This window comes from Calonectris borealis, chromosome 15, assembly GCF_964195595.1.
Source record: "Calonectris borealis chromosome 15, bCalBor7.hap1.2, whole genome shotgun sequence".
NCBI classification, from domain to species: Eukaryota; Metazoa; Chordata; class Aves; order Procellariiformes; family Procellariidae; genus Calonectris; species Calonectris borealis.
In genome coordinates, this window is record NC_134326.1 from 21,427,230 (window position 1) to 21,454,882 (window position 27,653).

The 27,653-nt window shown below is 38.2% G+C and overlaps 1 protein-coding gene across 1 annotated transcript in view; it reads left to right on the forward strand.

The window, feature by feature from the left end:
- The window catches only part of SPOCK1 (SPARC (osteonectin), cwcv and kazal like domains proteoglycan 1), a 318,418-nt gene that overhangs the window by 90,639 nt on the left and 200,126 nt on the right, over positions 1-27,653 (forward strand). The window contains exon 3 of the mRNA XM_075164638.1: positions 20,404-20,449. Within this exon, the coding sequence (XP_075020739.1) occupies positions 20,404-20,449 (46 nt within the window). The remainder of the gene's footprint in view (positions 1-20,403; positions 20,450-27,653) is intronic.

Below are 27,653 nucleotides of genomic sequence, written 5' to 3' on the forward strand. Positions count from 1 at the left end.
GTTTCCTGTGTTTTAGGAAAGATAGTGCTACTCCCTCTTTTTTTTTTCTTTCAGAATAAAAGTTATTTCTTTACTTCAGTCATTGCTTTTGACATCGCAGAAATTTCACAGTCTTCTCTAACCTAAAAGATTCATAATTTTTATGTCTACTATTAATAATAAAATAAGGCAATCAAGTGCAGCTGCCTTCAGAGTCTTTCACAGAAGTGCACAAAGCTACACGTGTCTGAATTTCTCCACAATGTTCCATCCTGTTTAACTGTTTCTAGATTTGTGGCATATTGTGATATATTTCTCCTTTCTGTTTCCAATTTTTTAATCAGGGCTGCCTTAGTCTGTGACTAACCTGTGTATCAGAGTATATAGTTTCTATCTTGATTGTCTGTGTCTATGTGTAAGAGAGGGAAGCGATGCTGCAATCTGCTCGCTGGCATTTCTTACAGTCATAGTAAAAGAAGGTAACACCAAACTTCAATGAAGCCATGTTTTGTTAGAGCGCGTGTATCTCTGTGTGAGAAAATAGTAAATTTATTGAGAGGATAGCTCTGTATTTGATACGTAATTTAAAAAAAAAAAAACAGCAAAGAAGCTGGGTGTAACATTCGGGGGGAGGAAGGTTTGGGTGTGGATTTTTTTCTTTTGTCTTGTTTCCCCCCCCAATACTAAGGGAAAAGACGTGTCCCTGAGAAATGTTTTTGCACCATGTTTTCATGGTGAACTCAGACACCTCAGAGTCAGACTTTCGGTTCGTAGAAACAGCCTCAACTCACGTGCTTTCAAGGTTTGGTCAACTCTCCTCATCTGGTTGTCAGAATTTCAGCAAATCTGTTCTGCAGGAACATTTACCTTCTTTTTGAACACTGCAGTGCAATATATTCACTGTTCTGTCCTGGTGTGTATATTTTAAACAAATTCTCTTTTCATGCTTATGATAGGTTAGTCATCATCAGAAAATTAACTCTGGTGTTTGTTGGCCAAGAGTGTATGCTCCAGAGGAAAGGGAACCTGATGCTGTCACGCTGTTTTTGTTTGTTGGGAAGTACATACCTTCGTTGTTATCGGGTGTGATACTCAGGGTTGTGTTAGGATCCAGTCATTCACTTTGCCATGCCAGATGATAAAGCCAAACGAATATCTTTAAAAAATAAAAAAAACCAGCCTTTTTCTTTCCCTTTTTCCAGTGCTCCTCTCAGGTAGCAGACAGCTAGCAATTTAAGTGAGTTGAGTTTATGGATGGCTGCAGAAGCTGTCTCCATTCACACCCTGCGTATATCCATCAGCCGCTCTGCAGCATTTTACTGCAGCAGCAGGGGAACAGCTAATCAGGCCCATCCCGGTGAGTGCTGCGACGGGATGGAGAGGGCTGGACTGTATTTGTGCAGGCTTGGAAATGCGCTGGAACAAGAAGGCTGTTTGGAACTTGAGCAGTCAGAGGCGTATTATGTGAGCAACCACCCCTAGCAAACACGCATATTAAAACCCTTGGAGGTTTAATAATGAAACTAAACGTATTTTCCTACTTTTTGGTTTTCTTGTGTATTTTAAGGGCAAAAATTGCTTAAGGCAAAAATTAAGTACCCATTAAAAAATTTGCAGGCTGTACCTAATGTAATCAGACTTTCATTACATCACAGCAACTGAATATATAACAATATGTTTTTTCATCTCCAGAGGACTTTCAAGTGTAGAATCAATCATCATGCCACTCTACTGTGGTGGGTACATTGCTCCAATTGCTAAAGAGAATATCGTAGTAAATAAGCAACGTTTAGAGCTTGCTTAGCATACAAAAGTGTAGGTCGTCACACTTCAGAAGGAAGAAAATTGTTTTAAGTAGGATTGGGTATTTCGTGGATTTATATGAATTTGACCGAGGAGATGAGAGGTCCCCAGACCATCGCCCAGATTCTTTCTGAAACTACCTTATTTTGACTGATGAGCTGACATGAATAATGTTGGTATATAAGGCAGCCAGTATAGAGTGATTCGTGCTTTGGAAGCGTATTTGTGTTGCACATACGTCCAGCCCTGTTCTTTCCTCTTCCATCTCAGGTTTTTTTGCTGTGCATTCCAGAAAAGCTAAGCATACTCTATGACAACCAGGTGAATATATATGGTGTTAATAAAAACAATATTTTAGCGATCAATCTTCTGAGCTGGAGAGACACCTGTAGTAGCTCAGTGCTCAGAGATGGCTTAGAGCTCTGTACTCCAAAGACCCAAGCAACTTTTGGCATTACAAGGGATGTATTCTCTGGGAGTCCTCTCTGGGATCCAAAGAGTATTTTGGGGTGTTACGATTTATCAGCATTTTGATTTGATAATCCTAACTGCTAAAACTTGAATAGGTCACTTTTTGCGGGGATTAACTGCTCCTGAATGACTGTTTCCCAAGTGCCAGCACTGGGAAAGGAGGAAACATTTTTAAATGATTGAGGAGAGAGCTGGGGAAAGTGACTGAAGCAAGAAAACAGTTCATCTAGGAGAGCGGAGAATGGTCTGGTCAGTCGTGTGTGGAGAACAGTAGAGCAAATCAGGCAGAGAAGGAGCAGAGCACAGGGCATGTAGATGAGTTAGAGAATAAACAAAGGCCAGCTGCTGCCTTTTGGGGAAAATTATCAATTTTAACTTTGGCAAAGTTACCTTCAAAGTTTACCGTGCCATCTACGGAAAAAAAAGTTTCAAGATCACAGCTGTGTGAACAGCCCGTAAATTTTGGGCAAAAATTTTGGATAAGGGATGAGAGACCTTTCTCCTTCATCGCTTTCATCAGTGCTCCCACTTCACTTGCTGCTAGGGCCAGCAGAGTCCAGTCCAAGCTGTCTGGGAGACCTGACCTGGGAGCAGGTCTGTCTGTGTATCTCTACATCTTAACTGCTCTCTGCCTGCAGCCTTAAGGCATCCCCGACACATTTCACATCTCAACAGCCCTTAACCCCCAACGTCTTTTGCCCTCCCACACAGGTCTTACCTGTAGCATTTTACACCCGAACCTCCACTCATCTGCTCCTGCCCCATGCCATATTCCCAGCCTCATAGCTGTTGGCTGACGAACTGATGCTCAGCCTCCTACCAGAACTCCTTTGCCATCCACTGCTGCCAAAGATGTCTTACGGTATTGGCACAGCTGCACAGTCTGTGCTCTGCGTGCCTCTCTCCCTAGACAGTTTGTCTTGTTGCAAAGGGAAGAAATGTGTCTGCATTCAGGGAGCTGCTTCTTCAAGCTGGTAACTCCCAGGTTGACCACCACTGCTATGTGTCTTCATGAATGAACTAACGGTAAAACCAAAAAAAAGTAGCAGTGGAGCAAAGGTGTTTTGCAACCTTCAGCATAAAAGAAGAGACACCTGACAGTTTAAATAACACATGGGAAGTAATGGTGGATTAGAAGCACTTGGAGGATTTCTTCCTAGTGAACTGGAAATTTTAATCGATTGAATGAAAAAATATAATGTTATTCCCTGGCTAGAATGAACTGAAACTAGATTCTGATCTGTCCAGTATGGGAATACTAGAATTGCCATAAACTGAGAGCGTTATTATGTTCTGAGCTTACTGGCAGTAAGTTGCTGAGGCATGTCCATAGGATTGCATTGTAGCAACTGTCCAACTTTCTAAAGATAAATTGTTTGGCTCAGTTTTCACAGAACTACTGGATGATTAAATCTTCAAACAAATAAACTACAGTCTGGTTTGGATTTCTCTAAAAGCTGACATTTTCTGGTTTTGAAATATAAAGTAGGAGGCAATCTGTTGTCTAGCTGATGAGTACTATAGGTATAAATAATCAGTGTTCATCAGAATGTTAAAAAATATGTGAAGAATCTGGAAGTGACAGGATGGTGAAGAAAGGCAAGATTCTGTGAGTACCCCCCAAATAATAAATTAAATTTTCAGGAAATTCCTTCAAACTTTTCTTTTATTGACAGATACGTAATAGAAAGGTAACATTCATTGCTTTTTCTTTACAGCATCAGCAAATCATGAACCACTGTTTTTTCCAGTGCTGTTGCTGCAGATGATACTCAGAAAGGAATCTGTTATGCTTAAGCTTAGGAGGAAGCATTGTAAATTCTCAGCCATGATTTTCTGTTATTTGTATAGAAATAAATTAGGCATTAATTCTTTAGTCCATATTCTGCTCTCATTTCTATCACTTTACATCTGCACCATCTGCTAATTTCAGTTCACGTACTCCTGATTTATACTGATATAGCCGAGAATATAATCTGTCACAGTGAGTACAAAGTAAACAAAGAGAAATAGGTAATTAAAGATATCAAGGACATATAGGAGACAGAAACTCTAGTGAGAATCCATCAAATGCATCAGGACAGACAGTGGAAAATCATGGTATCTAGATGACAGCCAGAAGTGAAATACAAAGCAGAATAGGAGTTGTTTTTCTAGAACATGTTGAAGAAATGCCAGTGTGAAAGATAGTAAGTGAGAATACATTGGAGATGCCAATTGCAGAAAGCCAAAAAGCCAGGCTAAGGTCATGATAAGAGGAAATAAAAAAATCGGGTGCATATCCTGAAGATCAAGTTATAGATATTTGGATGAAAAAGGGAAAGAGACGGAGTAACTGTAAACCGTCTTTTACTAAAAAATTTAATGTGGATGGCTGAAAACCAGGATGAAGTTGAGAGAAATTTAACAGATCAGTGAGAGCAAAGGTGTTTTTAGCCTAATTGAATGCAAAACCAAGAAGAAGATCTCAGCCAAGGTGATGAGAAATCTTTTAGGGAGTTGCATACTAAAGTTGAAGCAATAGGCACAGAACAAAAACAACTGCTAACAATCTTCAGTAAACACTAATTCTGCTGCTGGACTCATAGGCAATTGCAGAGAAATCTTTACAGTCTTTGTAAAATGTAGAACCACTGAACCTTGCCGAAAGAAATAAAAGATCTACAGGTAATTGTGCAGTTCTCTTTAATGTTAATAGAAACCTTCAGGAGAAAAGCTGTAAAATTGAAGAGGCACTCAGAAGATGCTGAAGGTCTTAAAATCCAGAATTATGAAGATTTATGATTAATGACTTTTGGCCTCCCCACCTTATTTTGAGATTTTGATGATTTTTTGAGGCAGGAATTTTAGATTAACCATGCAGAACTAGATACAATAAGCTGTAAACCAGTAAGTGGAGGCAGTTTTGAATGAAGGCAAAAGGCTGCAGTTGAAAACGTAATTGCACAGATACGGTAACCAGGAAAGCACACTACAGAGTCACACCTTATAGTGACAAAGAATCACACAGAATATTGAATATGGTTATTTGAGATGTCTAAGTATATTAAGTTAGTGTGGGTTTTTCAAAAACGAAAGGCTCAATTTTTGTAGCCTATTTTTAGTTACAGGGAAGAGGGGATTATACTGAGTGTAACACAGCCAAATAAAGCAGTACTGGATCGTGCAGGGATGTTGGTGTGGGGTGTATGTTTATTCATCCTTCTGGGCAGATGTGAGACTCATTGTGGCCATTCTCTTCAAGCTCTTCCTGGTTCTTTTCATGATTAATGACACTTGATTTTTGAAGGGATAGTTACAGGTGTGTAATGATGCCTTCCAGCAAATTTCAGGATCTACAAGTCTTTTTCAGAGTTGAATTATAAATGTAATCTCAGAGGAAGGTCCGCTATAAGGAAAAGAATGATTGAAAAATCCAGAACATGGTGTGTTGGCAGGTGGTTCTTGAGATCCCTGCTTGCCCTCTTGCTATTGTGTTATACTTCACTTTCGGGATTCATCTCACATTGCGACAGACCTTCCCATCACTTTCTCTTCAGTTAGTAATATTGCTCAGCTCACAACAGTCCAGCTCACATGATCTAGATCTCTTAATCATCCAGTATTGAATCAGGATCTATTTTGGTCCTCGAAGATCTTAAAAGTAGTGTACAGTGAGCACAGGGCATTTCTTCATTAGCATTTTAGTTTGCATCAAAGTATGCCTTGGAAGCAAGTCTCCCAGTTGTCTCCAGTTACTGTGCTGTTGTTTGCATTGCAGAACATGTGAAATGGATTCCTTATTGATGAAAGGAGAAAACAGATGTGCTTGGAGATATGTGTACCTAATAACCAACAGATCAGTTCAGGGGATCAGGCTGGAGCTAGCCTGAAGCAAAACGTGGACTTAATGTGCAGAGCAGCTGTTGGATCCTCAGCATGAATTACTCCATTCTGCAAATCCACTCCTCAGGCACCATGCTGCTTGTTGATGTAGATGTCAGAGTCTGTGCTGTAGGAGGCTTGTTGTATATGTTCTTTCCTTCCATAATGTACATCTGCAAACCTGCTTGTGCAAATTGCAACTGGTGAAAGGTCCAGTCCTTCCCCTGTCACGTAACAGTGCTTTTCAGCCATCAGATGTTCTCAACCCACTGTTAAGAAACAATACGTTAAACCGTCATTTGCATTTTATTAACTGATTGCAGGGTTCTAACATGAAAACAAGCGCATGCAGCCTCCAGACTGGTGCTAAGGACTCAGTTTCCTTTTAAGCATCCACTGTAAAGCTGTGGCAGCCATAGTGTCTCAGTGTGGTTAACCACAATTTTCTGAGGACGGGACAAACTGGGAGATTTAGGAGAGTCTCATATAGGGCAGAATTTTCCAGTCAAGCCAATGTGAAAATTCTCTGGGGTATTTTTCATTCGGCTGGATTTTTGTCTCTTGATTTCAAGTTGCAGTTTCCCCCACAAACACTTCTCAAAATACTTTTGTGAAAATGAGTTCACCTCTGTTGAAATATTCTACCAGCTCGTATTATGTTTGACTGAGCTGACAAATGGCTTGACAGCATTCCTGGAATCTGCCAAAATACAATTTCAGAAGTGACAATGCCAAGCAAGGTAATAATCTGCAGGAATGTTACCGCCGCTGAGCGTTCATGTTCCTGACTTTCTTTAATTCAATTAGAACCAGCCAAGTCCCCAGTCGTTTGTTTCTTAGTAATTGTAAAAGTTTCTGGTTTGTGTTTCCCTGTTAACACATGATTACAATTCACGTTTCATGGCTAGCTTATAACAAATTTAACACATCTTCAAATTGTTCCTTAGATAATGGGGTGAACAATGGGAATGACCTTAATGTACAACTACCAAGAATGTACAACTACCAAGAAGTAGCTTCAGTGCAGGAAATCCTGTGTTTTAATTAGCTGTTCAAACTCTATTGGATCTACTGAAAAATAAGTAAGAGCTGCTCAGTAATCTCAAACATGTGAATTAGCAATTTCATAATGTTTGTGGAGCTAAAGTTTGTCTTGTGGATTTTGTAATGTTTATGTATGAAAGCTGTTTTAGAGGACCTACAAATAGAAATTGTAGTTTTAATATAAAATCTATTTTATCTGCCTTACTAAAACCTGTGTCCTAATTCCATGCAGTATTTTAATGACACTATATTGCTAGGGAATTTAGTATTTTAAATCTTGTGGATATTTTTGTGGATATATTTTTAAGATGCTCTTGCTTTTAGGGGTGTTTCAGAATGTTTTCTGTAAGTTCCTCAACACCATCCAAACCCCACTCTCATTCTGGTTTATACAACCAGAGAAAAAGCCACCACTTGCTTTCATAACAACTTCTGCAGCTGAAAAAAGTGCATTTCTAGGACACAACAGGAGGGAATTTTGCCTTCGGTGGAAGCAGAGGGAGCTAAAAATTTGGGAAAAGATGATGCTTGGGTGAGAACCCAGGAAAAGGGTTAGTTTAAAATGTGCATGGTGTTGAACAGAAAACAGAAGAATGTTTTAAGAATAAGAGATTAATGTTCAGGTTTACTCACTGTAATCTTAACAGATGTGTGAAATTCATAATAAGTGTGTATGTGCGTCAGTGTTGGAGGGAGGGTTCAATTAGAGCATGTTTCTGGAGATCCTCAGCACATTTACTTAATTTTATATTCTGCAGATGCAGCTGCTCTCTAAGATATATATTTATTCTGATTTTACATCTCTAAGGTTTGGAGATTAGTTACACTGCACGTTTGAACTATTTTCTCAGTTGTTAGAATTAAATAACTAGTTGTACTAGACCTCAGGTGTAAAATTACAGCTGATCAAAATGCAAATGTTCTCTTGTGCCTTAAGAAGTCTTTATGACCTTCAGTACTCTTCAGATGTCTCCAAGTGCTGTTTTTTTCAGGTTCTGTTCTTTATTAAAAAACTATTTTGGTTTGCTTTTGACCCATTTCATGATTTAATCCCTTCAACAGTGAGCAACTATAATGTCTAGAGATCAGGAACATACTTCTGTTTACAGCAGAACAGTTCAAAAATGCCTTTTTGAGTTCTGGAAGCTATATATTCTCTTGAGCCATTGCCGCTTCGTTAGAAGGTTCCTAGATTGTAAAATAAAGTTTTGCTACATCTTACTTTCTCATGTCATTGTTCATTCCATGCCATGCCACACACTGACCTTTTATCACTGATGCACAGAGGCGCATGTTCTGGCAAGTTCCAGAGCGCATTATATCTCCCTACAGGAGACTCTTTCAGATGTCTCTCCTTGATCCAAGAAGCATGCTACTGTAAAAAATGAAAGGTCACTTAGTTTTCTCAATTTGGTCAGAAGAACTTTGCTGGAATGTTGCTTTATCATCATAATCACAGCTATATACTGTGAAGCTTAATACTATTTATTTCATATTTTTAATTCATCCTTTTCTGAGCAGCTCTGAAGATGCATCAGTAATTGACAATGTTCACACTGAATATTGTTTCTGGAGTGTGTACTGGGTGAAATTCCCTATGTACACAATTAAGAATTTTAAATGATGAATCAAGAGCCAATGAAAGCAAAAATGAAATGTTCAAATTTTCTGAAATCATGTAACACCAGTGTATCATGTTTGAACCTTTCTGTCCACTTGTTTGTCATGATTCTGAAGCAAAATGGAAATATGGTCTGAGTATAGCTGGCATAATGGTGTTTGTTAGTATATCAGCTTGTAACTGATATAATGCTACCGTATCTGCAACAGTAGTTTTGGGGTGAGTGGTTCTGGGCCTAGTGTATAGGGTATGAGGGGTGACTATCTCCCTCCTTGAGGGGAAGATACTAAGATGGTTGCAGTGGTCAAATGGAGTAAAGTCCTTATCCAGTAATAATGATGTTGCCTTTGGTTTGGACTCTTGCTAGCAAATACATGTGTGCAAATTAAGCTATTAGATCATCTTTTTCATTGCAAATGCAGGTGGAACTCTAGTTTGGCTTTTGTGGCTTAAAATGTTCAGCATGGATCTGAAGTTGCCTTTGGACACTGTTCCGTGGACTTCTTGAGAACAAATTATGCACAAATTGGGCACTCAGGTGCTGTCTTCTGCTAAACTAAAATAGGATTAATGCATATGGAAATCTTTGTACTGTGGATGCTAACAGCCTTGGCATTTAAATCCCACTGGAGCCATTACTGCAGTTTAGCTATCCTTTGCCTGAACCAGAATATTTTGTTTCTTTGGCCTTTTTATCTTACTTGTTTTTCTTTTTTTTATTGATTATTTGAGCTAAATCTTTTGAAACGCCTTTCCAACAAAAACTGTCTCTCCAAAATACTATTGCTTCAACCAGATGGCAAGTAGCAATCATTTACGAAAGGTAACTTTTTGTTATTGTTACTTTACAGTTGGCACAAGAAATTAGTTTCTTAATATTCAGATTAATCTGTCTTATTTCATCAGTTTAATAGATTAATGAGGTACCATCAGTAAAATGTTATGTTCATGCAACTCCTATGGTTTTTCAGGAAATGGGTAGAGATAACACACGTCTGTCAGTAACAAAACAGTCACGAGGGACTTTACTTGAATCAACCACCCCCATCTGTTATGGAAAACCTCATCACATGATAAGTTTTATAAACTGATCAAGGTATTTAAAATAACCTACTATATGTTCAAGTTGTTGGTGATAAACAGAGTGAAGAGCACTTTCTTGAGGGAGGACAGGATTTCTGTTTGCAGCAGCTGCTGCAAGTATTGAGCTGTTTTGTTTCCATTAAGTTTGCTGTCAGTTTTGCGTAATAATTTTTGATGCTGTGTTCTTTTTTTTGGAATAGATAACATGCCAGAGACAATTAACAAAATGATATTATAAACTGGAATGGAAACCACACATTTGTAATGGCTCACAGGGTTTCTGATCTGAAAATGTGTACAATTGTCTTACACAGTCAACAACTGGTTATTTCATAGACTAGTTGGCCATGACTGCTTTTTCCTGATGCAGTTCTAGGAATTTCAAATACTGGCTAAAACTGGCTAAAGGGCTGCAAAGTTGTCCTTTTCAACTGCAGCATGGCTAGTTTGATTTCACCTTTTGCAAAGGTTTTTCTCAACAATACCTGGAGCTAGATTTTCCTTGAAGATAACATATGAAATACAAATCAATGTATGTGTGGTCCCAGTTCATTGCTCATAATTTAATATAATTCATACAGTCTCTTTCCAGTCATTAATTATGCATTTAAAGAAGTAATTTTAAAGACTTAGGACATAGTAACTAGTTTAACTGTCTCTATAGATCTCAGAAAATTCTGTCACTAAATATCAAAGTTAGATAACTTGATTTTATTCAACTGCTGTTTGTTCCCTTGTATGTTTTAACCACTGGGATTTGTATATTTAGGTGGAATATCAGTATGATTTTATTCATAACTTTTATTTTATAACTTTGATATTAGAAGAATTATCGCTTTATCTCATAATGAGATTACTCCCGTAATGGTAAATTTAAAAAAAAAAAATCACGACTCAAATCAGATTTCTGAAGACTTCTTATAAAATAAAACAAGAAATAACTCTATGAATTTAATCATTATGCAAATTGTGATTCACTGTAAAGCAGTTCTCATATGTGAAAGCAGTGGTCGCATTAGGATTCTTTTATGTGAATGTTGTTCTCCAGATACAAACCCCAAATGTTCAGCTAAAAAGGGCCAGTGAATCTGTCACAAACAGCTACTGAAAATGTACTCTCAAACAACAAGGATACTGAAAGTGAAGTGGCATTGCCAATGGCTTTAAAACCCTCAAGCTTAATGTCTTTGGCTTTCAAGCTGCCTAAAAAAAATTGCTTTCTAAGTATGTAATTTGAGTCTTTGAATGAAAATTAAGATGTGGAAAGAGTTTAGTAGCTCTCCTGTTAAGGTATGTTTCAAATATTACACCTATTGAGAATATGATTTATTAACAATACTATTCTCTATATAGAGAGAACCTGCAGGGGGCCATTCTACACCAATATTCACAATAATAATCCTAGATAAAGGCACATTGGTTTTGATAAGTGAAAAACAAGCAAATGAGCATGTGAGAAAACACCACTAGGCCAGGTTCTCAACTTGTGAATCTTCAATTCACACAGCGGCACTCCTGTTATTTTTGTGCATTAGTTGGAACCTTATAGGATCACTAGATTCAGTGCGTTAGCCTATCTACCCAGTTGCTAATTCATGCATAGTGTTAGTTCAGAGATTAGAAATAATGCTGCTTTAAGGAATTCTGCCTGGAAGGAGGAGGAGTATATTTCTGTAATCTCTGGCTCTGCTTCTTGCTTGTTTGACTAGGTGCTACTCAGTTTTGAAAGTTAACAATTCCCAGGGCTGCTCCTATCTGTGCTGAAGCTGCTGCACAATTTAAGTAGTTCTTCATGGGTCAAACTGAGGACCGGCGCAAAGCTCATAGGGAAGAGGGTGTGTGTATTTTCTAGCTAAGAAGTGAAAAACCCATTGGCCTTGACTGTGTTTTCCCAGTCCTCTGAAAACAGTGTCACTCCACTGAGTTGAGTATGTTCCATGGCAGGCTTTTGTTTTCTAACTGGGTTATATAAATTCCACAGCAGATAATACACATGCCAAGTATCGTTTTATCAGAGGGACCTCTCATGCTTATTTTACTGAACTATGTTTGTTCTCTGGCCTCCCATGAGGGCACTCAGCTTTGCTACCCTGTACCACCCTGCTTGGGCTTGGCTCCTTGGGTGGGAACTCCTCGGCAATGAGCCCACAAAGAGTTGCTGCCGTCTGCCCCTCTTGCTGCATGTGCACCCTGCGGAGCTTCAGTCCTCTTTGTCCCAGAGTTCTGGTGCCCACCCTCTTTTACTTGTCTCCTGTTTGCCACCTATACCTTCCCTTCCCTGTTTCTGAATAAGTGATTTTAAATTTAATTTACTGTCTAGCACTGGGAACCCTGACTGAAGTTCAGAAGCTGAACCAACCATGTTTGTTGTGGGAGATGGATGGGGAGTTCTGGATAAGTAGAGATTTGCATAAACATGCCGTAGGATCGGAGTGTAATCAGAGAGTAACCAGAGAAATCAGAAGCTCTCAAGTGTCTGGGACCAAATGCTGGAGAGAGTAAGACCTTACACATTTATTTTGGAGTCAGTAACTATTGAGTTTCCTTGCAGATTGCCCCAGGATCTGATTGCCTGAGGAAATTGTTTCGGCTGAGATGGTCAGTCATCACTACAACACTTCTCATCCTCAGGCCTTGTTAGAAGTATTCCACCGCCTGTCCTCCTTCCATCCTAATTCCTCCCTCCCCTTGCTGCCTCTCTGATAGCCACAGTGGAGGCCCTTTGCAGAGGTCATGGAAGGGGAACTCTTTGACTGGAGAAAAAATGCACTGGAGGTGATTCTGCAGTGCCTCTGAGACAGTTCTGTGGGGCTGAGGCACTGTAGCTAGTGGGTGTGTGTTGTTAATTTACAACATACGCAACCAAGTAAGGTTCTGTATTTCAATCTGGTCTTGGAGTTGTAGCATCTGTGACAGTACGGCACATCCAACGCAACAGGGATCAGTGAGCCCATTTGGGAGACTCCTGAGCTTTACCTTTGAGAGTTTTACAGCTTGCAGCATAACCTGGTGTGGCTGGTGAGACATACTAAAGTGTGAAAAACTTGATGAAAGTAAAGTTAGAAAGGATTATTTAACTCTAGGCACGGATAAGAGGCTTTTTAGCACATGCTAATGAGAGGAAGAGTTCAGGCAGAAGTGATAATGTATTTCTAAAGTTAGTCTACTAAAAGGGCCAGCAAAGATGAATCAAACCAAGGGTTTTTTTTCAGTTTTCAGTATTTCAGCACAAGCTAGTGTAGACAGTTGTGTGATTGTTCCAGCCACCCAAATATATCAGCTGTGTATGCTGGCACAGTGCTGTGCTAAAGCAGCTATATAGCTTCTGGCTCACAGCTGGCCCTCGTTCATCCTGCTTGAAGCACCAGCAGAGTAAATGAGCATCTGTTTGCCCTCGTCATTGTAGACATACCCTCTGGCTTCATTCTTATGGATAAACAAAGAGTGGTTTGGGGTTTTTTAAGAAATATTTTTAATTCTTACTATATTTGTCTTTTTATTAAAAAAAAAAACAAAACACCAGAAAAGAACAATAGAGCAGCTGGAAGATTTCTGTGTAAAAGGCCATATGATTGAGTTCTAAAGAATGAGAATTCTTATTCTGGCTGACATGGACTCAGTGGTAACTTATTTTTCAATTATTTTTCAACTTTTTGTTATTTCATTTCTGAAATTTTTGCCACCCCAATGAATCATTGTGACTGTGGGTAAAGAAAGCCTGTGTTGAAAGTTTTGCCTGCCACTTTCTTAGTATTGCCTATGGAAACGCCAGTAAAACAGGAGTGGTAAATCTTATTTCCTAATATAGCACAAAAAAACCCCAACAACCAACCAAAAAACCTTTTAATTTATGAAAATAAGAAAAGAATGGGCCACATGAAGCAGAAGAAATTCTTTTGCGAGTTAGTGGTTGCTGAAGAAAAAGTACATGTGCTGAGAATTTGAGTCTTTGGAACATCAAGATTGTAATACATGGTCAAGGATCCTTTCTATGCCGTACCTATCTGAGGACTTATTTGGATATGTATTTATGTATTTTATATTGCTATTAATAAGCAGGTATCAATGTATTTAGCATTATATACGAGTCCATTGTGAACCCAGTCTTGCTTTCATTCTAGGCTAAAGAATTTAATTATGTTTTTATTAATGACTTAGCTACAGTATTCTAGATAGGTCCTGACATCCTCAGACCTTTCATTACACTTGGTGGTACTTCAGTCTGGAGTGGTTTCTTTCAAATTCACCACTTCATGTTGCTGGCTCTTTAAGTAAACCCTTGCACTCCTGGCCTTTCTGGGAAATTTATCACTAAAGTTTTCAAAGGTTTCCCCTACCAAATTTAAAATGAAATATCCACAGCACAAGCACTACTAATTCACTAAGCAGAAGCACCGGGTTTGGATGCATATTCTCTGATTCCCAGGAGCGAGGGCGAGAGCTCAGAGGTGGTTAGAGATGTCTTCATGTGCTTAGGAGTTTGGAGTCAGTTCTTGACACTGATGCAGACTCCGGGCACATTGGGGGCACGTTCTTAGCTACCATTGGGAAATCTTTATTCACTGAAGTATTTGGTGGGAAAAATATTTTCTCTTCCTCTTAAATAAATAAATAAATACTGTGTAATTTGCTGACACAAACTATTTGCTTAAAACAGGCAATAGGCCTTGGGGAGGTATTTATGATACAGGCTAGATTGACTTTAGCAAGCAGCAGCTGGTGCTTTCACACTGCTCGGTGTTGGAATGATCTTCTGTACTGCAAGGTGGAGAGGCAGAAAATGCAGCTGCATCTTTCTGGAGCTAATTTTAAAAAAGCAATGAGCTGGTAATTACCACTTTTCCCAGCTGGTCTTTATGAGGGTAAAAGGTTTAATCATAGATGGAGGATGGAGGAGGAAAATACTAAGCAGGCTGCAAACCAGTGTTAATAAACGTCCCTCCTGGAGATATTTAGAAACTTAAGCTCTTGTTGGCTGGGAGGAGCTGGGAGTGAAGATTACCTCCAAAAGGTTATCTGACAGTCCTTAGGGTTATGCCCTTTGTATATGAGTTTCCTCAGGAAGGATCTGTGATGAGGGTTTCGTGATGGCTATGTGCCCTGCGGGCTCATCCAGTTCCCTGTGATCTTCCCAGGCCTTGGGAGGAAACGGAACTGAGCTCCTTCTGGAAGGTGCAAAATAAGGGGAATTTTCTGTGGAGTTTTTTCAGTCAGCATCTCATTTCTGCTTGATTCGTATAAATAACTTATAAGCTCAATTAATGCAACAAAATATAAATATTTATGCACCCATTTAGCTAATGTTTGGCTCTATTTATAAATAAGAGCATCTTGCAAGAGCTTCTTTTGACAAGTAAATAAAGTAAGTATAGAGAGTGCCTGTATGTTAAATTAACCATGCTTCATTAACTCTTCCAAAATATCAAGTCTTAGGTAATAACTAAACCAAAAAGTGACAATAGAGTAGTTGTGGTGGAATAACTGAAATACTTGAAACTTCAGGAGAAGCAGCTGTTGTTTACTTTCTTGATGGGGGAAAAGAGGATAAATCTGTTTGGTTTTACCATTAATTTCAGTTTATTAAGTGTATTGTTATTGTAGTGATATGGAGAGTAATAGGAGAGAGGAGCAGTCATATATTAATGTACTGGTCTTGGGGTCAAGTTCTATTTGCTAACTTTTCTGCTATGACTAATAGAAAATTGTGTCAGATGCAGGTCTAGTTCAAGGTTTGATTTTTGCAAAATCAAGGTTTGATTTTTGCAGTCATCAGAACCCAATTTATGAATTCTGATGAATCTATTGGTTCTGATGAATGAGATTTTTGATAGTTCTGCCTGTAAGAAAGTGAGAAAGCTTTTGTCAGCTTTTAAACTAGCACTTTTTAATATGCCCTTTGCATACTTAGTTGAACGTATGATTATTCTCCTGATTGACTTTGTTGATGGCATATCAATCTAAGTTGGCTGGATTTGACACCTATGTATTGAATGATAAAAGAATATTTTGCTCTTGTTAGGAAACAATAATTTATTATGCATGATACAGCAAAATGGATTTAAATCACTTCAAAACATGTTTCATCTCATGTCTTGATTGCTCAAATCAAAATAATAAAAATGCAATAAAGAACTGAGGCCCAAGTCTAGCAATTTATATTTGCTTTTCCAAATTTTTTTCATTTGTTATGATCATAACTTATTTCTCAGTTAAATTTCCCGAGGGTAAAATCTTGAAGTCGGATTCCATGCTGCTAAGTGATGAAAATATACAGAACAGATGCAGCTTCTGTCCCAAGTCTTGCAATTGAATTGGGCCAGGGGATGTCGGAAGTGAGCTGTTCTCTGTGTGAGAGTTCCCTGCCTTGCTGTCCCAGGTGGATGGCTGTCCTAGGCGGGCAGTGGACTTTATAAGGAGGCAGAAAGGAACCTTGCCAAAGGCCTCATCCTACGTCTGCAGTGAGAACAGAACGGAACTCAAGATTTCCTCAAGAACTGGGTCGGGGCCAGTTTTACAGGCGTCGGGTTTCTTTTCCTGGAAGCGGAAGCTGAGTATTTACCTGTGATGTGAGACTGCGTCCGTCAGGGGCGTGGAGGCACAGGACTTGCAGTAAAGCTCCGTACCATTCCCTTCAGCGTGTTTGTGCTCTGTGAGAGGGACAGGCAGCTTCTAGAGTTCGGGGTTCACGTTTATTCCTGGCTGTGTGCAGAGGCCAAGCCAATACATCACATTTATATAACACTGGGTTGAGCTAAGGAGTCAGATCCAGTCTTGGTTTGCACTATCAATTCTTCTCTTTTCATGCATGATTTTAGGTGTGCAGAGTCCCTTCAGTTAATTAAAAGATTGACTTGGTCATATGCAGCCACTGAACCATAGGCAAAACCTTCAAAGTGTGAATTCTGTGCAAGGAGAAAGATATTTTTAAATATTTGTTCATCAAAAATATTTCTCAGTTGCTGTCATCTGTTGTATTGAAATGGATCCATGCCTGGTTTTGCTTTCCCTTCAAAGTCCATCAAAAAAATAGTTTTCAAAGTCAGCTAGGAAAAAAAAATTCTCTCTTATATCAGGTATGTAACAGATGAGTATGTGGAAAAACACGTTCTGGTGTTTTTGTCAGCCAAAAGGAAAAGAAAGTGCCTTTTTCTGGTGCTCTAAGAGGGAGAAACGTGCTAATAGAGTGGCATTTGGCTAATAGTCCAGCAGATGGAAACTGGGCCATGACAGCAAAGGTGGAAAGGTCAGAAAAGAAAGAGAGCAAATTATTTCATCTGGAGGTGAAGGTCATCTGAAATAAGTGATTTCACATTTAAAAGGCCACCAAGGAGAAAACTGATGAATGTTAACATATTTTTATATTGTTTTATATCATTCTTTTTTCTTTTCTCATTTGTAATGCTTACGTATTCAGGAAGTTGAGGTATGTTTTTCACTTTTAACTTGTAAATATCCATAGAGTGAATAAAAGTATTTCCAACATATCATAATGCATATTATACTTTAAACTCTTATGATCAACTGTTAATATTGTTATAAATAAAATGTATCTATACATGCTAATTATTAATGTGTTAATATTGATTTATTAACATGTTAATATTAAAATGACATAATAGATTCATACATTACAGGAGGCATAAGGTATTTTAAGCACATCAGTACCTGTCCTAGTGGAAAGTTCAGAAACGCATGAATTTCTGTGCAGTAATTTTTATCAGGAAGGTGTTTTATTGAATGGGAAAGTTAAATCTCCTTAATTGAGCTGATTGTATTCCTTATATATATATATTGAATGATATACACCTGGAAATCAGTGTCACGTTTAGGCACGGTATATTGCTATATCAGCATGCTGTTTTTCTGTTGGAGGAAGTTATAGTGAAATGATGGTATCCATTTGGAGATGTTAAGAGTTCCTCCTCCTAACAAAAGTAATTTCAGATTAATGTATAAATTTCAGCACCTTGCAGAGTACTAGCACAAAGCCATGTCCATTTTTCAAGTCAGAGCTTTAGGTGGTATTTAAATGACATAGATTTTCTGCTCAGCCCTATCTACAGGGTGAATTTCACCTTTACAGTGCCATAACCATGCAGTTACAGTTCTTGCTGGTATCAATGCCGAAGTGAAACTCTAGTGCTGTGTTTTCTGTTCAACTGGCATAAGTTATTTTGAACTGCTATTGACCGCATTGCTCTAATGTATAGTCATTATTTACTCCTATAAATAATAATGAGTTTTATATATTGAGAATCTCAAAGGTTTTCTGTATTCTACTTTTTAGGGTTTTTCCCCATATATTTCCTTGTGTATTTTCCTATGTTATCATACTGTAGTTTCAGGCATACTCTAAAATAAATGTAGTTTCCATTTTCAAAAAGGAATACTAAACATATCTGCATAAAGGAGAAAAGGAGAAGGAATAGGTTTACAGAAGAGATGGGTGTTTTGAAGGGTTTTTTGTGAGGAAGGTGCATTTTCTGTAAAATAATCCTTTGACACTGAAATTGAGATTAAACCCCCTTTCCAATCCTTATTTCAAAACTGGTTCCGTTTGCCAACAGCATAAGAAATCTTTCTTGGGATTTGAATTATTTAACAGTTTCTGATGCTGAAAACCCAGCAGCAAAGCAACACCTAGGAAAAAATATAAGCAGGCAAAAAAAAAGAATATTTTGTTGCTAGAAAAAAATTACTCTGCTCAAAAAGCTTAAAACCCAACACATTCTGAAAAGTGATTAATGCTTGGTGAATTTAGCAGTGCGTCATCAGTTACAAAGCACTGTATAACAATGAGGGGTTTTTTGTGTTAACAAAATATTCAAAGGCGAGCCTGTGGTTCTATTTCTGGTGCCAAACCTCGTACTTTTGAAAGTATAGATACTTTTGATGTATCTGAAATAAATTATGAATAATAATCTTTGTTGTTATTGTGGAACATCGTCACTGTCCATGAAGTCAGTATAGGCACCAAGCGTGAATATACTTGAAGAAAGAAAATACATTTCCTCCTGATAGTCGTGCAGAATTACATCCAGCCCCCTTCATTACAGGGAGCATTTGCCCCCAGAGCAGACAGAGAAGAGCAGGATAGCAGTCCACAGTTCTCCACGCTGTAAGCATTAGTATTTTCTGCTTCTCATGCTGGCCATAGCATTCAGAAAGGAGTGCACTACCGTAAGGTGCATCTCCTGGTGTTCAGTGAGGGCATGGAGAGTCCCTGTAACAGTCCCTGTAACTTCTCCCCTAACAGCCCCGTGGGCTGTTCTGAACCCAGAAAGTAAGACATGCTGGCTTTCCAGTCTCCAAAATGTTCCAAGTTAGGGCAACTGGATAGCATGAGAGCATGTGAAATTCAGTGTACTGGAGATAAATGGTAAGCAAACCCTATGGAAGAAATAATTTAGGTGTCTTATTCACACTGATGGGTTTTCAGCTACCCTCCTGGCAGGAAAAAGAAATCTAGGTGTTATTCTGGACAGCTTGATGAAGACATCTCTTCAGTGGCAACCCTCAAGAAATGAATATAGAATATCGGATATATTAAAAAGGAAATAAAGATTAATATGCAGAAAAATATCACAGTGTAACAGAAATCTTCCATACTTCCTCACTTCAAATACATTATTCTGTTGCTATCACTTCCTCTCAAAGACACAAGTGAGATACACAGAATGTGCTGAAACGAAATGTAACAGTTGGGCTTGAATCCCAGTTCTTCAGGACCAGGGTTGATGGCACTCTGAAGTGGGGGAAACTTTGCCCTCAGGTAAATATTTGCTAAGTACATAGAATACAAATTGATCCAACACACAGAAGACACTTCCATTCTTTCTGCAGAGAGACTCCTTCGCAACAGTATAATTGTTTAGCCAGGCACTCTGACAGTTCCTACCTTCTCCATTTTAAAGTCCAATCAGAATTATGTAGAACAGAACCGCAAGACTCACAGCAGAATAATATCTTTACATCAGATTTAAGAAGATTTTTAAAATTTAATAGTGGGAACAGTGGCAAAAGTATTCACTGCAAGTGCTCCTGGATGTTATTGTACTTTAAGTATAATGTTTACAATATTATTGCTGTATTTCTGTACATTCACAATGGTGTGACTTACATGTGTCCAAATGAATATAAATATTTTTGGATTTACTTTGCTGACCTTTCACCACACCAGGATGGTGTGGATCATGTTACGTTATCTGAACAATATGCTCTTACCTTTGTTATCAAAAGTTGTAGACTGATACGAAATAATACAGAGTTATCAAAATATTTAATAATGGACATACTTTGAAAAATAATTCAGAAGAAAAATTCAAGGTGCTGAATCCAAGGAATTTTTTTTTCTTTAATTTCTAACCTGCATTTACTGCTCATTAGGACACAACCTGTTGATAGTCTTACCTGATTTGGGCTAAATATGTTGGGATCAAAAGATGAGTTGATTCACTTGTAGTTTAGTTATGTAAAATTGTACTGAAAAGACTGATTATATTTTTCCTGAGTTTCCTTTTTTTTTCCTCCCCATTTAGGATGATTATTTCAGAAACTGGAATCCAAACAAGCCTTTTGATCAAGGTAAAGTTAGTACACATTTTGTGGTTGTTTTCTGCTATTTTGTGATATCCCCATGTACTTCATGCCTTTCTTCCTCCATCTGTCCCATGCGCTAGTGAAGAGCTATATTCATTATTACATCTCATTCCCAATTTAATCGCAGCTTGAGGTGGTTTATGTATAAGGGTTTGACTCATCTCTGTATTTTTCAGCCATGTTTTTTAATCCCCATCCATTCCATTTTATATTCAATGATGATATATATGCTTAGAAAGGTTCTCTGTAACCATGAATCTTGGTCTAACGTGCAATTTAAAATAGGTATCTTCACGTACGTTTTCTTTCATGTTAAAAACTTTACTAAATTAATGTCATAAATGTAATTACTGCATTTCCTAACACTTAAGGGGCCAATTCTTTGAAGCCAATTGGAATGTATGAATTTCAGGACTGGTTTTCAAAAGAAATGTGTGTTGTGTATATGTTGCTGATTCAGATACAGATTCTGTAAATGACATTTTGCACTTTGTCTTGGTGAGTTGTTAAGTTACGGCAGTACTTCAACAATTTCCAGGCCAGCCACCAAAGGATAGGAAAAACCAATACAAAATATTCTAATTGTTGCGTCCAGGATAGCACTGGAAACAACAGCCATGCCAGGAAAAAGAACTTCAAATTGACAATTTAAGAGATCTCACATCAAGCATTCAAGGTGTTTGTAGCTAGCAACAAAGTTTTCAGATGGGGTGATAAGAGACATTCATTCTAAATACCGTAGTTGAACATTGCTGGAAACACTAGTAGCCGTGATGTTGCTGGGTGTTGTGGGTTGTATTTGATAGTTAATGTCTTGTCAGTAAAAAACCACTGTATGCAAAGAAATCTCAGCAGTCCAGATACAAGCAGATACAAAAGTAGTGCAAGCTGATAGCATGCCATAATTTTGTCCTTAAAATCAGAATATGGTATTTTAGCTTTGCTATTTGTTATATTTGTCACTCTGACACTAAGATTCTGTAACACTCCATACCGGAGCACTCAAAAAGTGTAATATGAAACCATTTGGATCTTATATTTCATTATTTCTTAAAGCTTTCTAAAATATATTTTTTTCAGGACAAATGTTAAAAATTACATTTTGCACAGCTTTTTTTGATTTGGTAGAACCAGTTATCAGCTGTTTGATTTGTGGAGGATAACAACACACAATATAAAGAGCAGGTTGGTTAGCTTCTCTGTTTGCCTTTTGACATTTTTCCTGTTTGTAATGTTCAGTGAAGCTCATATAACTCCTGCTTGAGAACACATATGAGGCGAGGATATTACAGCTGTAAAATCGCAGAAAGATGGTAGACTTTTTCCATTGCTTTAAGACATTTTTAGGATCCTTTGGATTTCTTTGACTAGCTTTGGTTCTTTATTCAACATCATGCCTCTCAAACTGCGGAACGCCAGTGTCCTCGAATTTTATTCAAAATAGTATTCCATAAGTTTCAATCTACTTCGGCTCTGAAATTTGTAGGCATTTTAAAAGATGTTATCCTAAAGTCACTTAGAAAGGAATGATCGTATACACGGTAACTACAATACAAATGAATTTCAGTCATGTAGATCCATTGCACAGTTGTCCTCTCTTTTAGATCCTGTGTTCAAAATTAAGTGGCATTCAAGTAGAGAGTGAGAATTTCATTGTCCTTCAGAATGTGAAGTGGCTATTTCGATATATAATTGTTGTGATTTTACATTCATAAAAGGTATTCCTCCAACAAATTGCTTAGGAAATTATTGAGCAGGCAGATAGCTTTTTGGTTTGGTTTGGTTTGGGTTTTTTTGAAAAAAGTGTTCATGGTGAAACAGTCACAATGTGGTACCTAGAGGGAAACAAGAAATTGGAAATTACATGGCCTTCTCCAAGCATGACTTATCTCTGGTGTCACTCGGATATAACCAGTGGATAATGGTTAAAGAATAGTAGATAATATCAATGTTGCATAATTGCAGGAGGTGCCCAATAGTTAAGTTAGTTACTAATTTTTTAATAACTGCTTGAAAAAAGAAGTCATGTTACAGAAAAATATTTTTATGCCTCTAGATATCAAATATTATGAAATTATATTTGTGAATCATACCACAAATGAGAAGAAAGAGTGAATCAGTTAAGAAGAAGAAGGAAAGGCATGACCAAATGAACGAAGGGGTAACTAGATAAATGACCGGGCAGTGGAGCAGGTGAAACCACAATGCTTTCTTTATTTGCTTTCAATTCGAGCTTTGGCGGTCATTTATTTTACAAACAGGAGACATAAAAGGGAGCAGCTTTGCGATCAGGGATTTGAATTTTCAGAATTGCTGAAGTGTTTAGGAAGAAAATACCCATTGGAAGTCTCTGAAGGTGCTTTTAAAAATTTTACTTTACATCTATTTTTATATTTCATTGCCAAACATGTTCCTTGTATTGTCTGTAGGTAGCTCCCAGGAATATCATTGGGGGCTTATACGTGTTAGAGCTGAAGAGTGTAGATTCTCTGTCTTGATGGAAACGGAACTTCAGTGTCAAAGGAAAGGGAAAGATGATGTTTTTGTCAAGGCATATGTCCACAGACAGATTTTTCAAAAGGCATTTGAGGGATTTAGGATTACAAATCCTATTGCCTTAAAATGGAACTTATGCTCCTACCACTTTCAGAGGCCTTGTGACCCTCTGGCTTCCCATGAGGGAAAACAAAAAGGTAAATCCTGGCAAAATATTGCAAAAAGATTTTCAACTGACATGCTTTAAAACTGTCTTGTTCATTGTGTTACTGAGATGTCTGACTCTGGGCAAAAACACAAATCATTTTAGAGAATCTAAAATCATGTGGATACCTTGAAGCGATACACACAGTCGTACATCTGTTAAAGATTCCTGTCCCTTTACAAAGAAAAGGATCGTTTCTCTTTCAGTGTAAAATTTCTCCTAGACTATGAATAGTCTCTCGTCAGAAGGCAGAATGCAGACTAAGCGATGCAGTCTGAGCGTGACGCTCTGCCTTGCAGAGAGATCCGTGCACTGCTTTTGTCTCACTTGAATCTTACAGATGGATTTTGTTTGGCCAATAGGTCATTCTTTTTGACAAACAGGTCACTACTCTTGGCCGTGGTAAAATCCACCCTGACTAGAACGTTTAAATAGCCACCCATACCATTCTAAAGAGATCTGTGAAAAAAAAAAATTTCCTTGGAAAACTGTTGCTTAGTTTAGTTACATATACATGGAGCATGTGAGTCTTTAGCCACTGACCCCTATGTTGTTGTCACCCAAAAAATGAAAAGAAGAGAAATCACATCGTGTTGCTGCTTTGGGCCTTATGAATCAGATGCTGACAAGACTAATTCTCATTTTATATATATATATAGAGCTATATCTGTGTGTAAATGTATATATACTATATATATTTGTATATAGAGAGAGTACCATTTAAATAGTAAGTGCTGAGACAAAGAAGGAAGGAATGCTTTCTTTCTCTTTTCTGGGTGTTTTCCACTACAGGTTTAATTTCTGTCATTTTCCACACAGAGAAAATAGAATAGTCAGAAGAATTTGTGCTAGACCTTTTATGTGGTGCAAGCTGCAAGGAAATTGTTTAATCTGTCTTTAGTCTTTACTTCTCCGTCCTCCCTGCCCTGACATTTTTTTCCACATTGTTCCTTTTGGCTTTGGGGTGTTTAAATGCCCCCTATACTCTTGTATGATTTTGGAGCTAGAAAAGCTTTTATTTTGTATTCTTTGGGGTTCTTGTATCCAGAGAGCCTGTGCAGATCCTGCAGTAAGGAGCCCTAGTTTGCTCCTGTCAACTCAGCTGCAGCTCTGTGTTCTCACCACACAATTGTTATTTTGAGAGATATCCCAAAGGCAAATTTTAACCTCACAACACCAAGGTTCTTCCTACAGTGATTGAAAAGAAAAAGTTTGTCCAGTGGGTGAATGAAAGCAGACAACTGCCTCTCTCCCTGCGTTGTGTGGGAAATCCGAGTCTAGCATCACTAAACTAAAGCTAACTTGTGTGAATACCCACTCTTTGGACAGATTTACAAGTTTTTAATGTTTAAAATCTATTTCTCAGTTCTAAATCTAAAATCATGTTTGAATATTCTAATTGTGAAGTCTTATATGGAAGCCAGACTGTAGAATCACGATGAAGGAGCTGGGAGGGCAGGGTTTAGAAGTAACTGAAGGTGGCTAGTACCTGCCAGAAGTGATCCCTCAAAGGCAGCTGGAGGATTCAGTATGTTAACAGATTTAAAAACCAACAGTAGTCAGAGGTTTTGAAAATCGGCAGAGTTCTGCTTCTAGGCTTGTACTTCATTTGCATCTTCTAAAGAAGGGTCTGCTGGGTCCAACCAACTCTATATTATTTTCTAAAAAAAAGCTAGCTTTGTTCAGCAGATTGTATTATTTAATTATGCATTTGAAAACAATAGCAGTGTAATCAAGCTGTCTGCTTTCTGCTTGCAATGCGGGGAGAAATATCTGCATGTGTGTCTCAAGAAAAGAAATACCTTGTTTTGTAAAAAAGCATACATGACTTTCACAGAAACAACCCCTAGAGAGTCACACGAGGTATCTTTGCATAACATGTCTTTTCAAGGGAAGTCAACTTGAATGGTTCAGCTGTGTCTCGGAGGGTACTTGGGCGAACAGAATTATTTTTAGCCTAGCTACCGACCCAGCTTTTTATTAATTTTGAACCCAGGAGAAACCAATACAAAGGTGAGCATCTTACCAACTGAGCCAAGCTAACGAGGCATTCGGACTGCAGAAGGCAGGAGAGCATATAGCCTGAAAATGATTGCTAGTTATTAATATTGAACTCAATTCTGTCAGAGTTGCAGAAGCCAGAAAGCAGAAGAGTGGAAGGGGCAAGTTAGTCAGGATTTTAAAATATGAATCAAAGGGTTGGTGTTTTTTTTCTGACAAGGTCAGTTGAGAGTTCTTAAGGCGCTTGACAGCTAACTTGACATATTTTCCTAGTCTTCTCCATCTACATTGGAGAAAGAAAAGAGGGAATCAGGGAAAAAGTTTAGTGTAACATTCTCAAGTCAGAGATTTTGGTATGGTAACTCAATGTGTCTCATATTCTGCACCTATTCAGACTTGCCAGAAAATTAACTCATTAAGACTTTATGTATTATTGTAAGTGAAAACTGCAAAATAAGAACATAAGTTTGTTATTGAAAAATTCTGCTAAAAGCCACCTCTCAACAGCTGTAGCAAATTCTTCTACAGACGAATAGATGTTACTAATTTTTACGGTAAGATGCACAAATAAAGAGTACATTTTGTTAGGTTTAAAGTTGCTGGAAACAGTTTGAAATGGTGTCCAATTTGCTTGCCGCGTGGCTTTTTTTAAAGCATCATTACACAGACCATAGGAACTATGGAAGTAATGGGATGCACTTTGTACTGCAGATACATAAGCTCTGAATCCAAAAATGTTTAGACCATTGAGATGCCATTATTATTAACAACAAGGCTGTAGAAGGGCACCACAAGAGGGGGGAAAAATTGATTCTGTTGTAGTGCTGAACTTTTTCCCCAATCTATGCCTAAAACCATCCATTGAACGGTGGAATTGTCTGTTCAATAGGTGCAAGTCTCACCTTTCCATTTTGATTGTGACACTGGCAGATGATTGCAGTGGACTGAGCTGCCCTGAGTCTCCTATCCTGACCCTGCCTCCTGCCCTGAGGCAAAGGGACTGGCTAGAAACAGAATTTTACCCATCACTGGTGATAGAAATCCAAAGTGTTCCAAGCTGCTGGACTACTCAGGAAAAGAAGCTCCTGATTAGAAATAGTCTGAACTTTTCCCCTTGTCTTCCAGCCTTTGTCTTTATTTTCACTGTCTTTATTCCCAGTCCTCTTCCCCAGTAACTGAGAAATCTGGACAGGGCTATTACTTCTCAGGGCTTTCATTATCTGCGCTGGGGAGGGGAGAAGAAAAAGAAAAATTCCAAAATCCCTCTTCCACTGTACTGTGTGAAAATCTTCATCTGCCTGAATCGGGCCTATCAATGACTGACTCTGATGTCAGACACGCTCCTGTAGACTCGACTATCATTATTAATTACAGACATGAACTCTATGTAATTTCAAAGAATTCCACTTGAGCACTAATGAAAATCTGAACTGGCAAAACACCCTCACTTTTGAAGAGGAAACACTGCTTTTGAGTGGATTGCGGCCTCCAGCATAGCATAGCCTGTGACTTTCACAGTCCAGCAGCCCCATGGAAGTGAATTTGTCAAATTGAGAGCTTTATACCTAGAGATGGATGTATTGGTATTCATGCTTCCTCTCCTTCTGCATTGAATTGTACCTGTGTCTTTCCAGTGTGTAACTGGCGAATCCAGACTCCAGAAATGGCCTCCTGCAGCTGTGCAGAGTAAAGTTTGCCTAAAATTCATAAGCCTTCCAAAACAAAAAGGATGATAATAGGAAGCCTGTGATGCAGGATGAAAATCATAGAACCTACAATTATTTTTGAACATGTAATTTTCTGTTTGCCCAGTTAAGATGTTCTTTGAGAAAAGCCTGAATAAATTCCTTTCAGAGAGTTGTTTAGTACTGTACACATCTCTAGCCGCAAATATATGTGAGTTTTATAATAAATGTTTTCTATTACTGTGCCTCGGATGGCAGATTTCAATTGAGTAACTTATTTTGCAATTTATTTTTTGACTGTGGTTGAATTAGTTTTAGAAGCTTTTTCATAGGACAACTGCACATGAATTGTGTTTGTAAATCTTCAGTAAATCAGTACAATTTTAAAACATGCTAACTGAATCAAGAGAAAACAATCGCTGAGATGCAGCACATGAAATATACTGTCTTCCATCAAATGCATTTCAAGCACGTATGGCTGCTTATATCCTCCAAGCAGATGCACGTGGTTCTCTTTGTGTGCTAGGAGCATAATATTAAATTCCTTATAAGCTTGTAAGCAACCAATTTTGTCATTAAATATGGCATCAGAAGTGACAGAGGTGGGGTCCCTGTCTGTGATTGTATTATGGCTGATGTGCTTTGAACCGAGACAATGATCGATAGGTTGCTTGTCTAGAATTTTATTAGCACTTGGGGAGCACTTGTTAGTTTTGTCAATAATGGCGCAGGCTTTCTTTTAATATCTCTGACTTCCTTGGCTATGAAGCAGACATGATTTTTAAAGGGAAATTCATGCGTC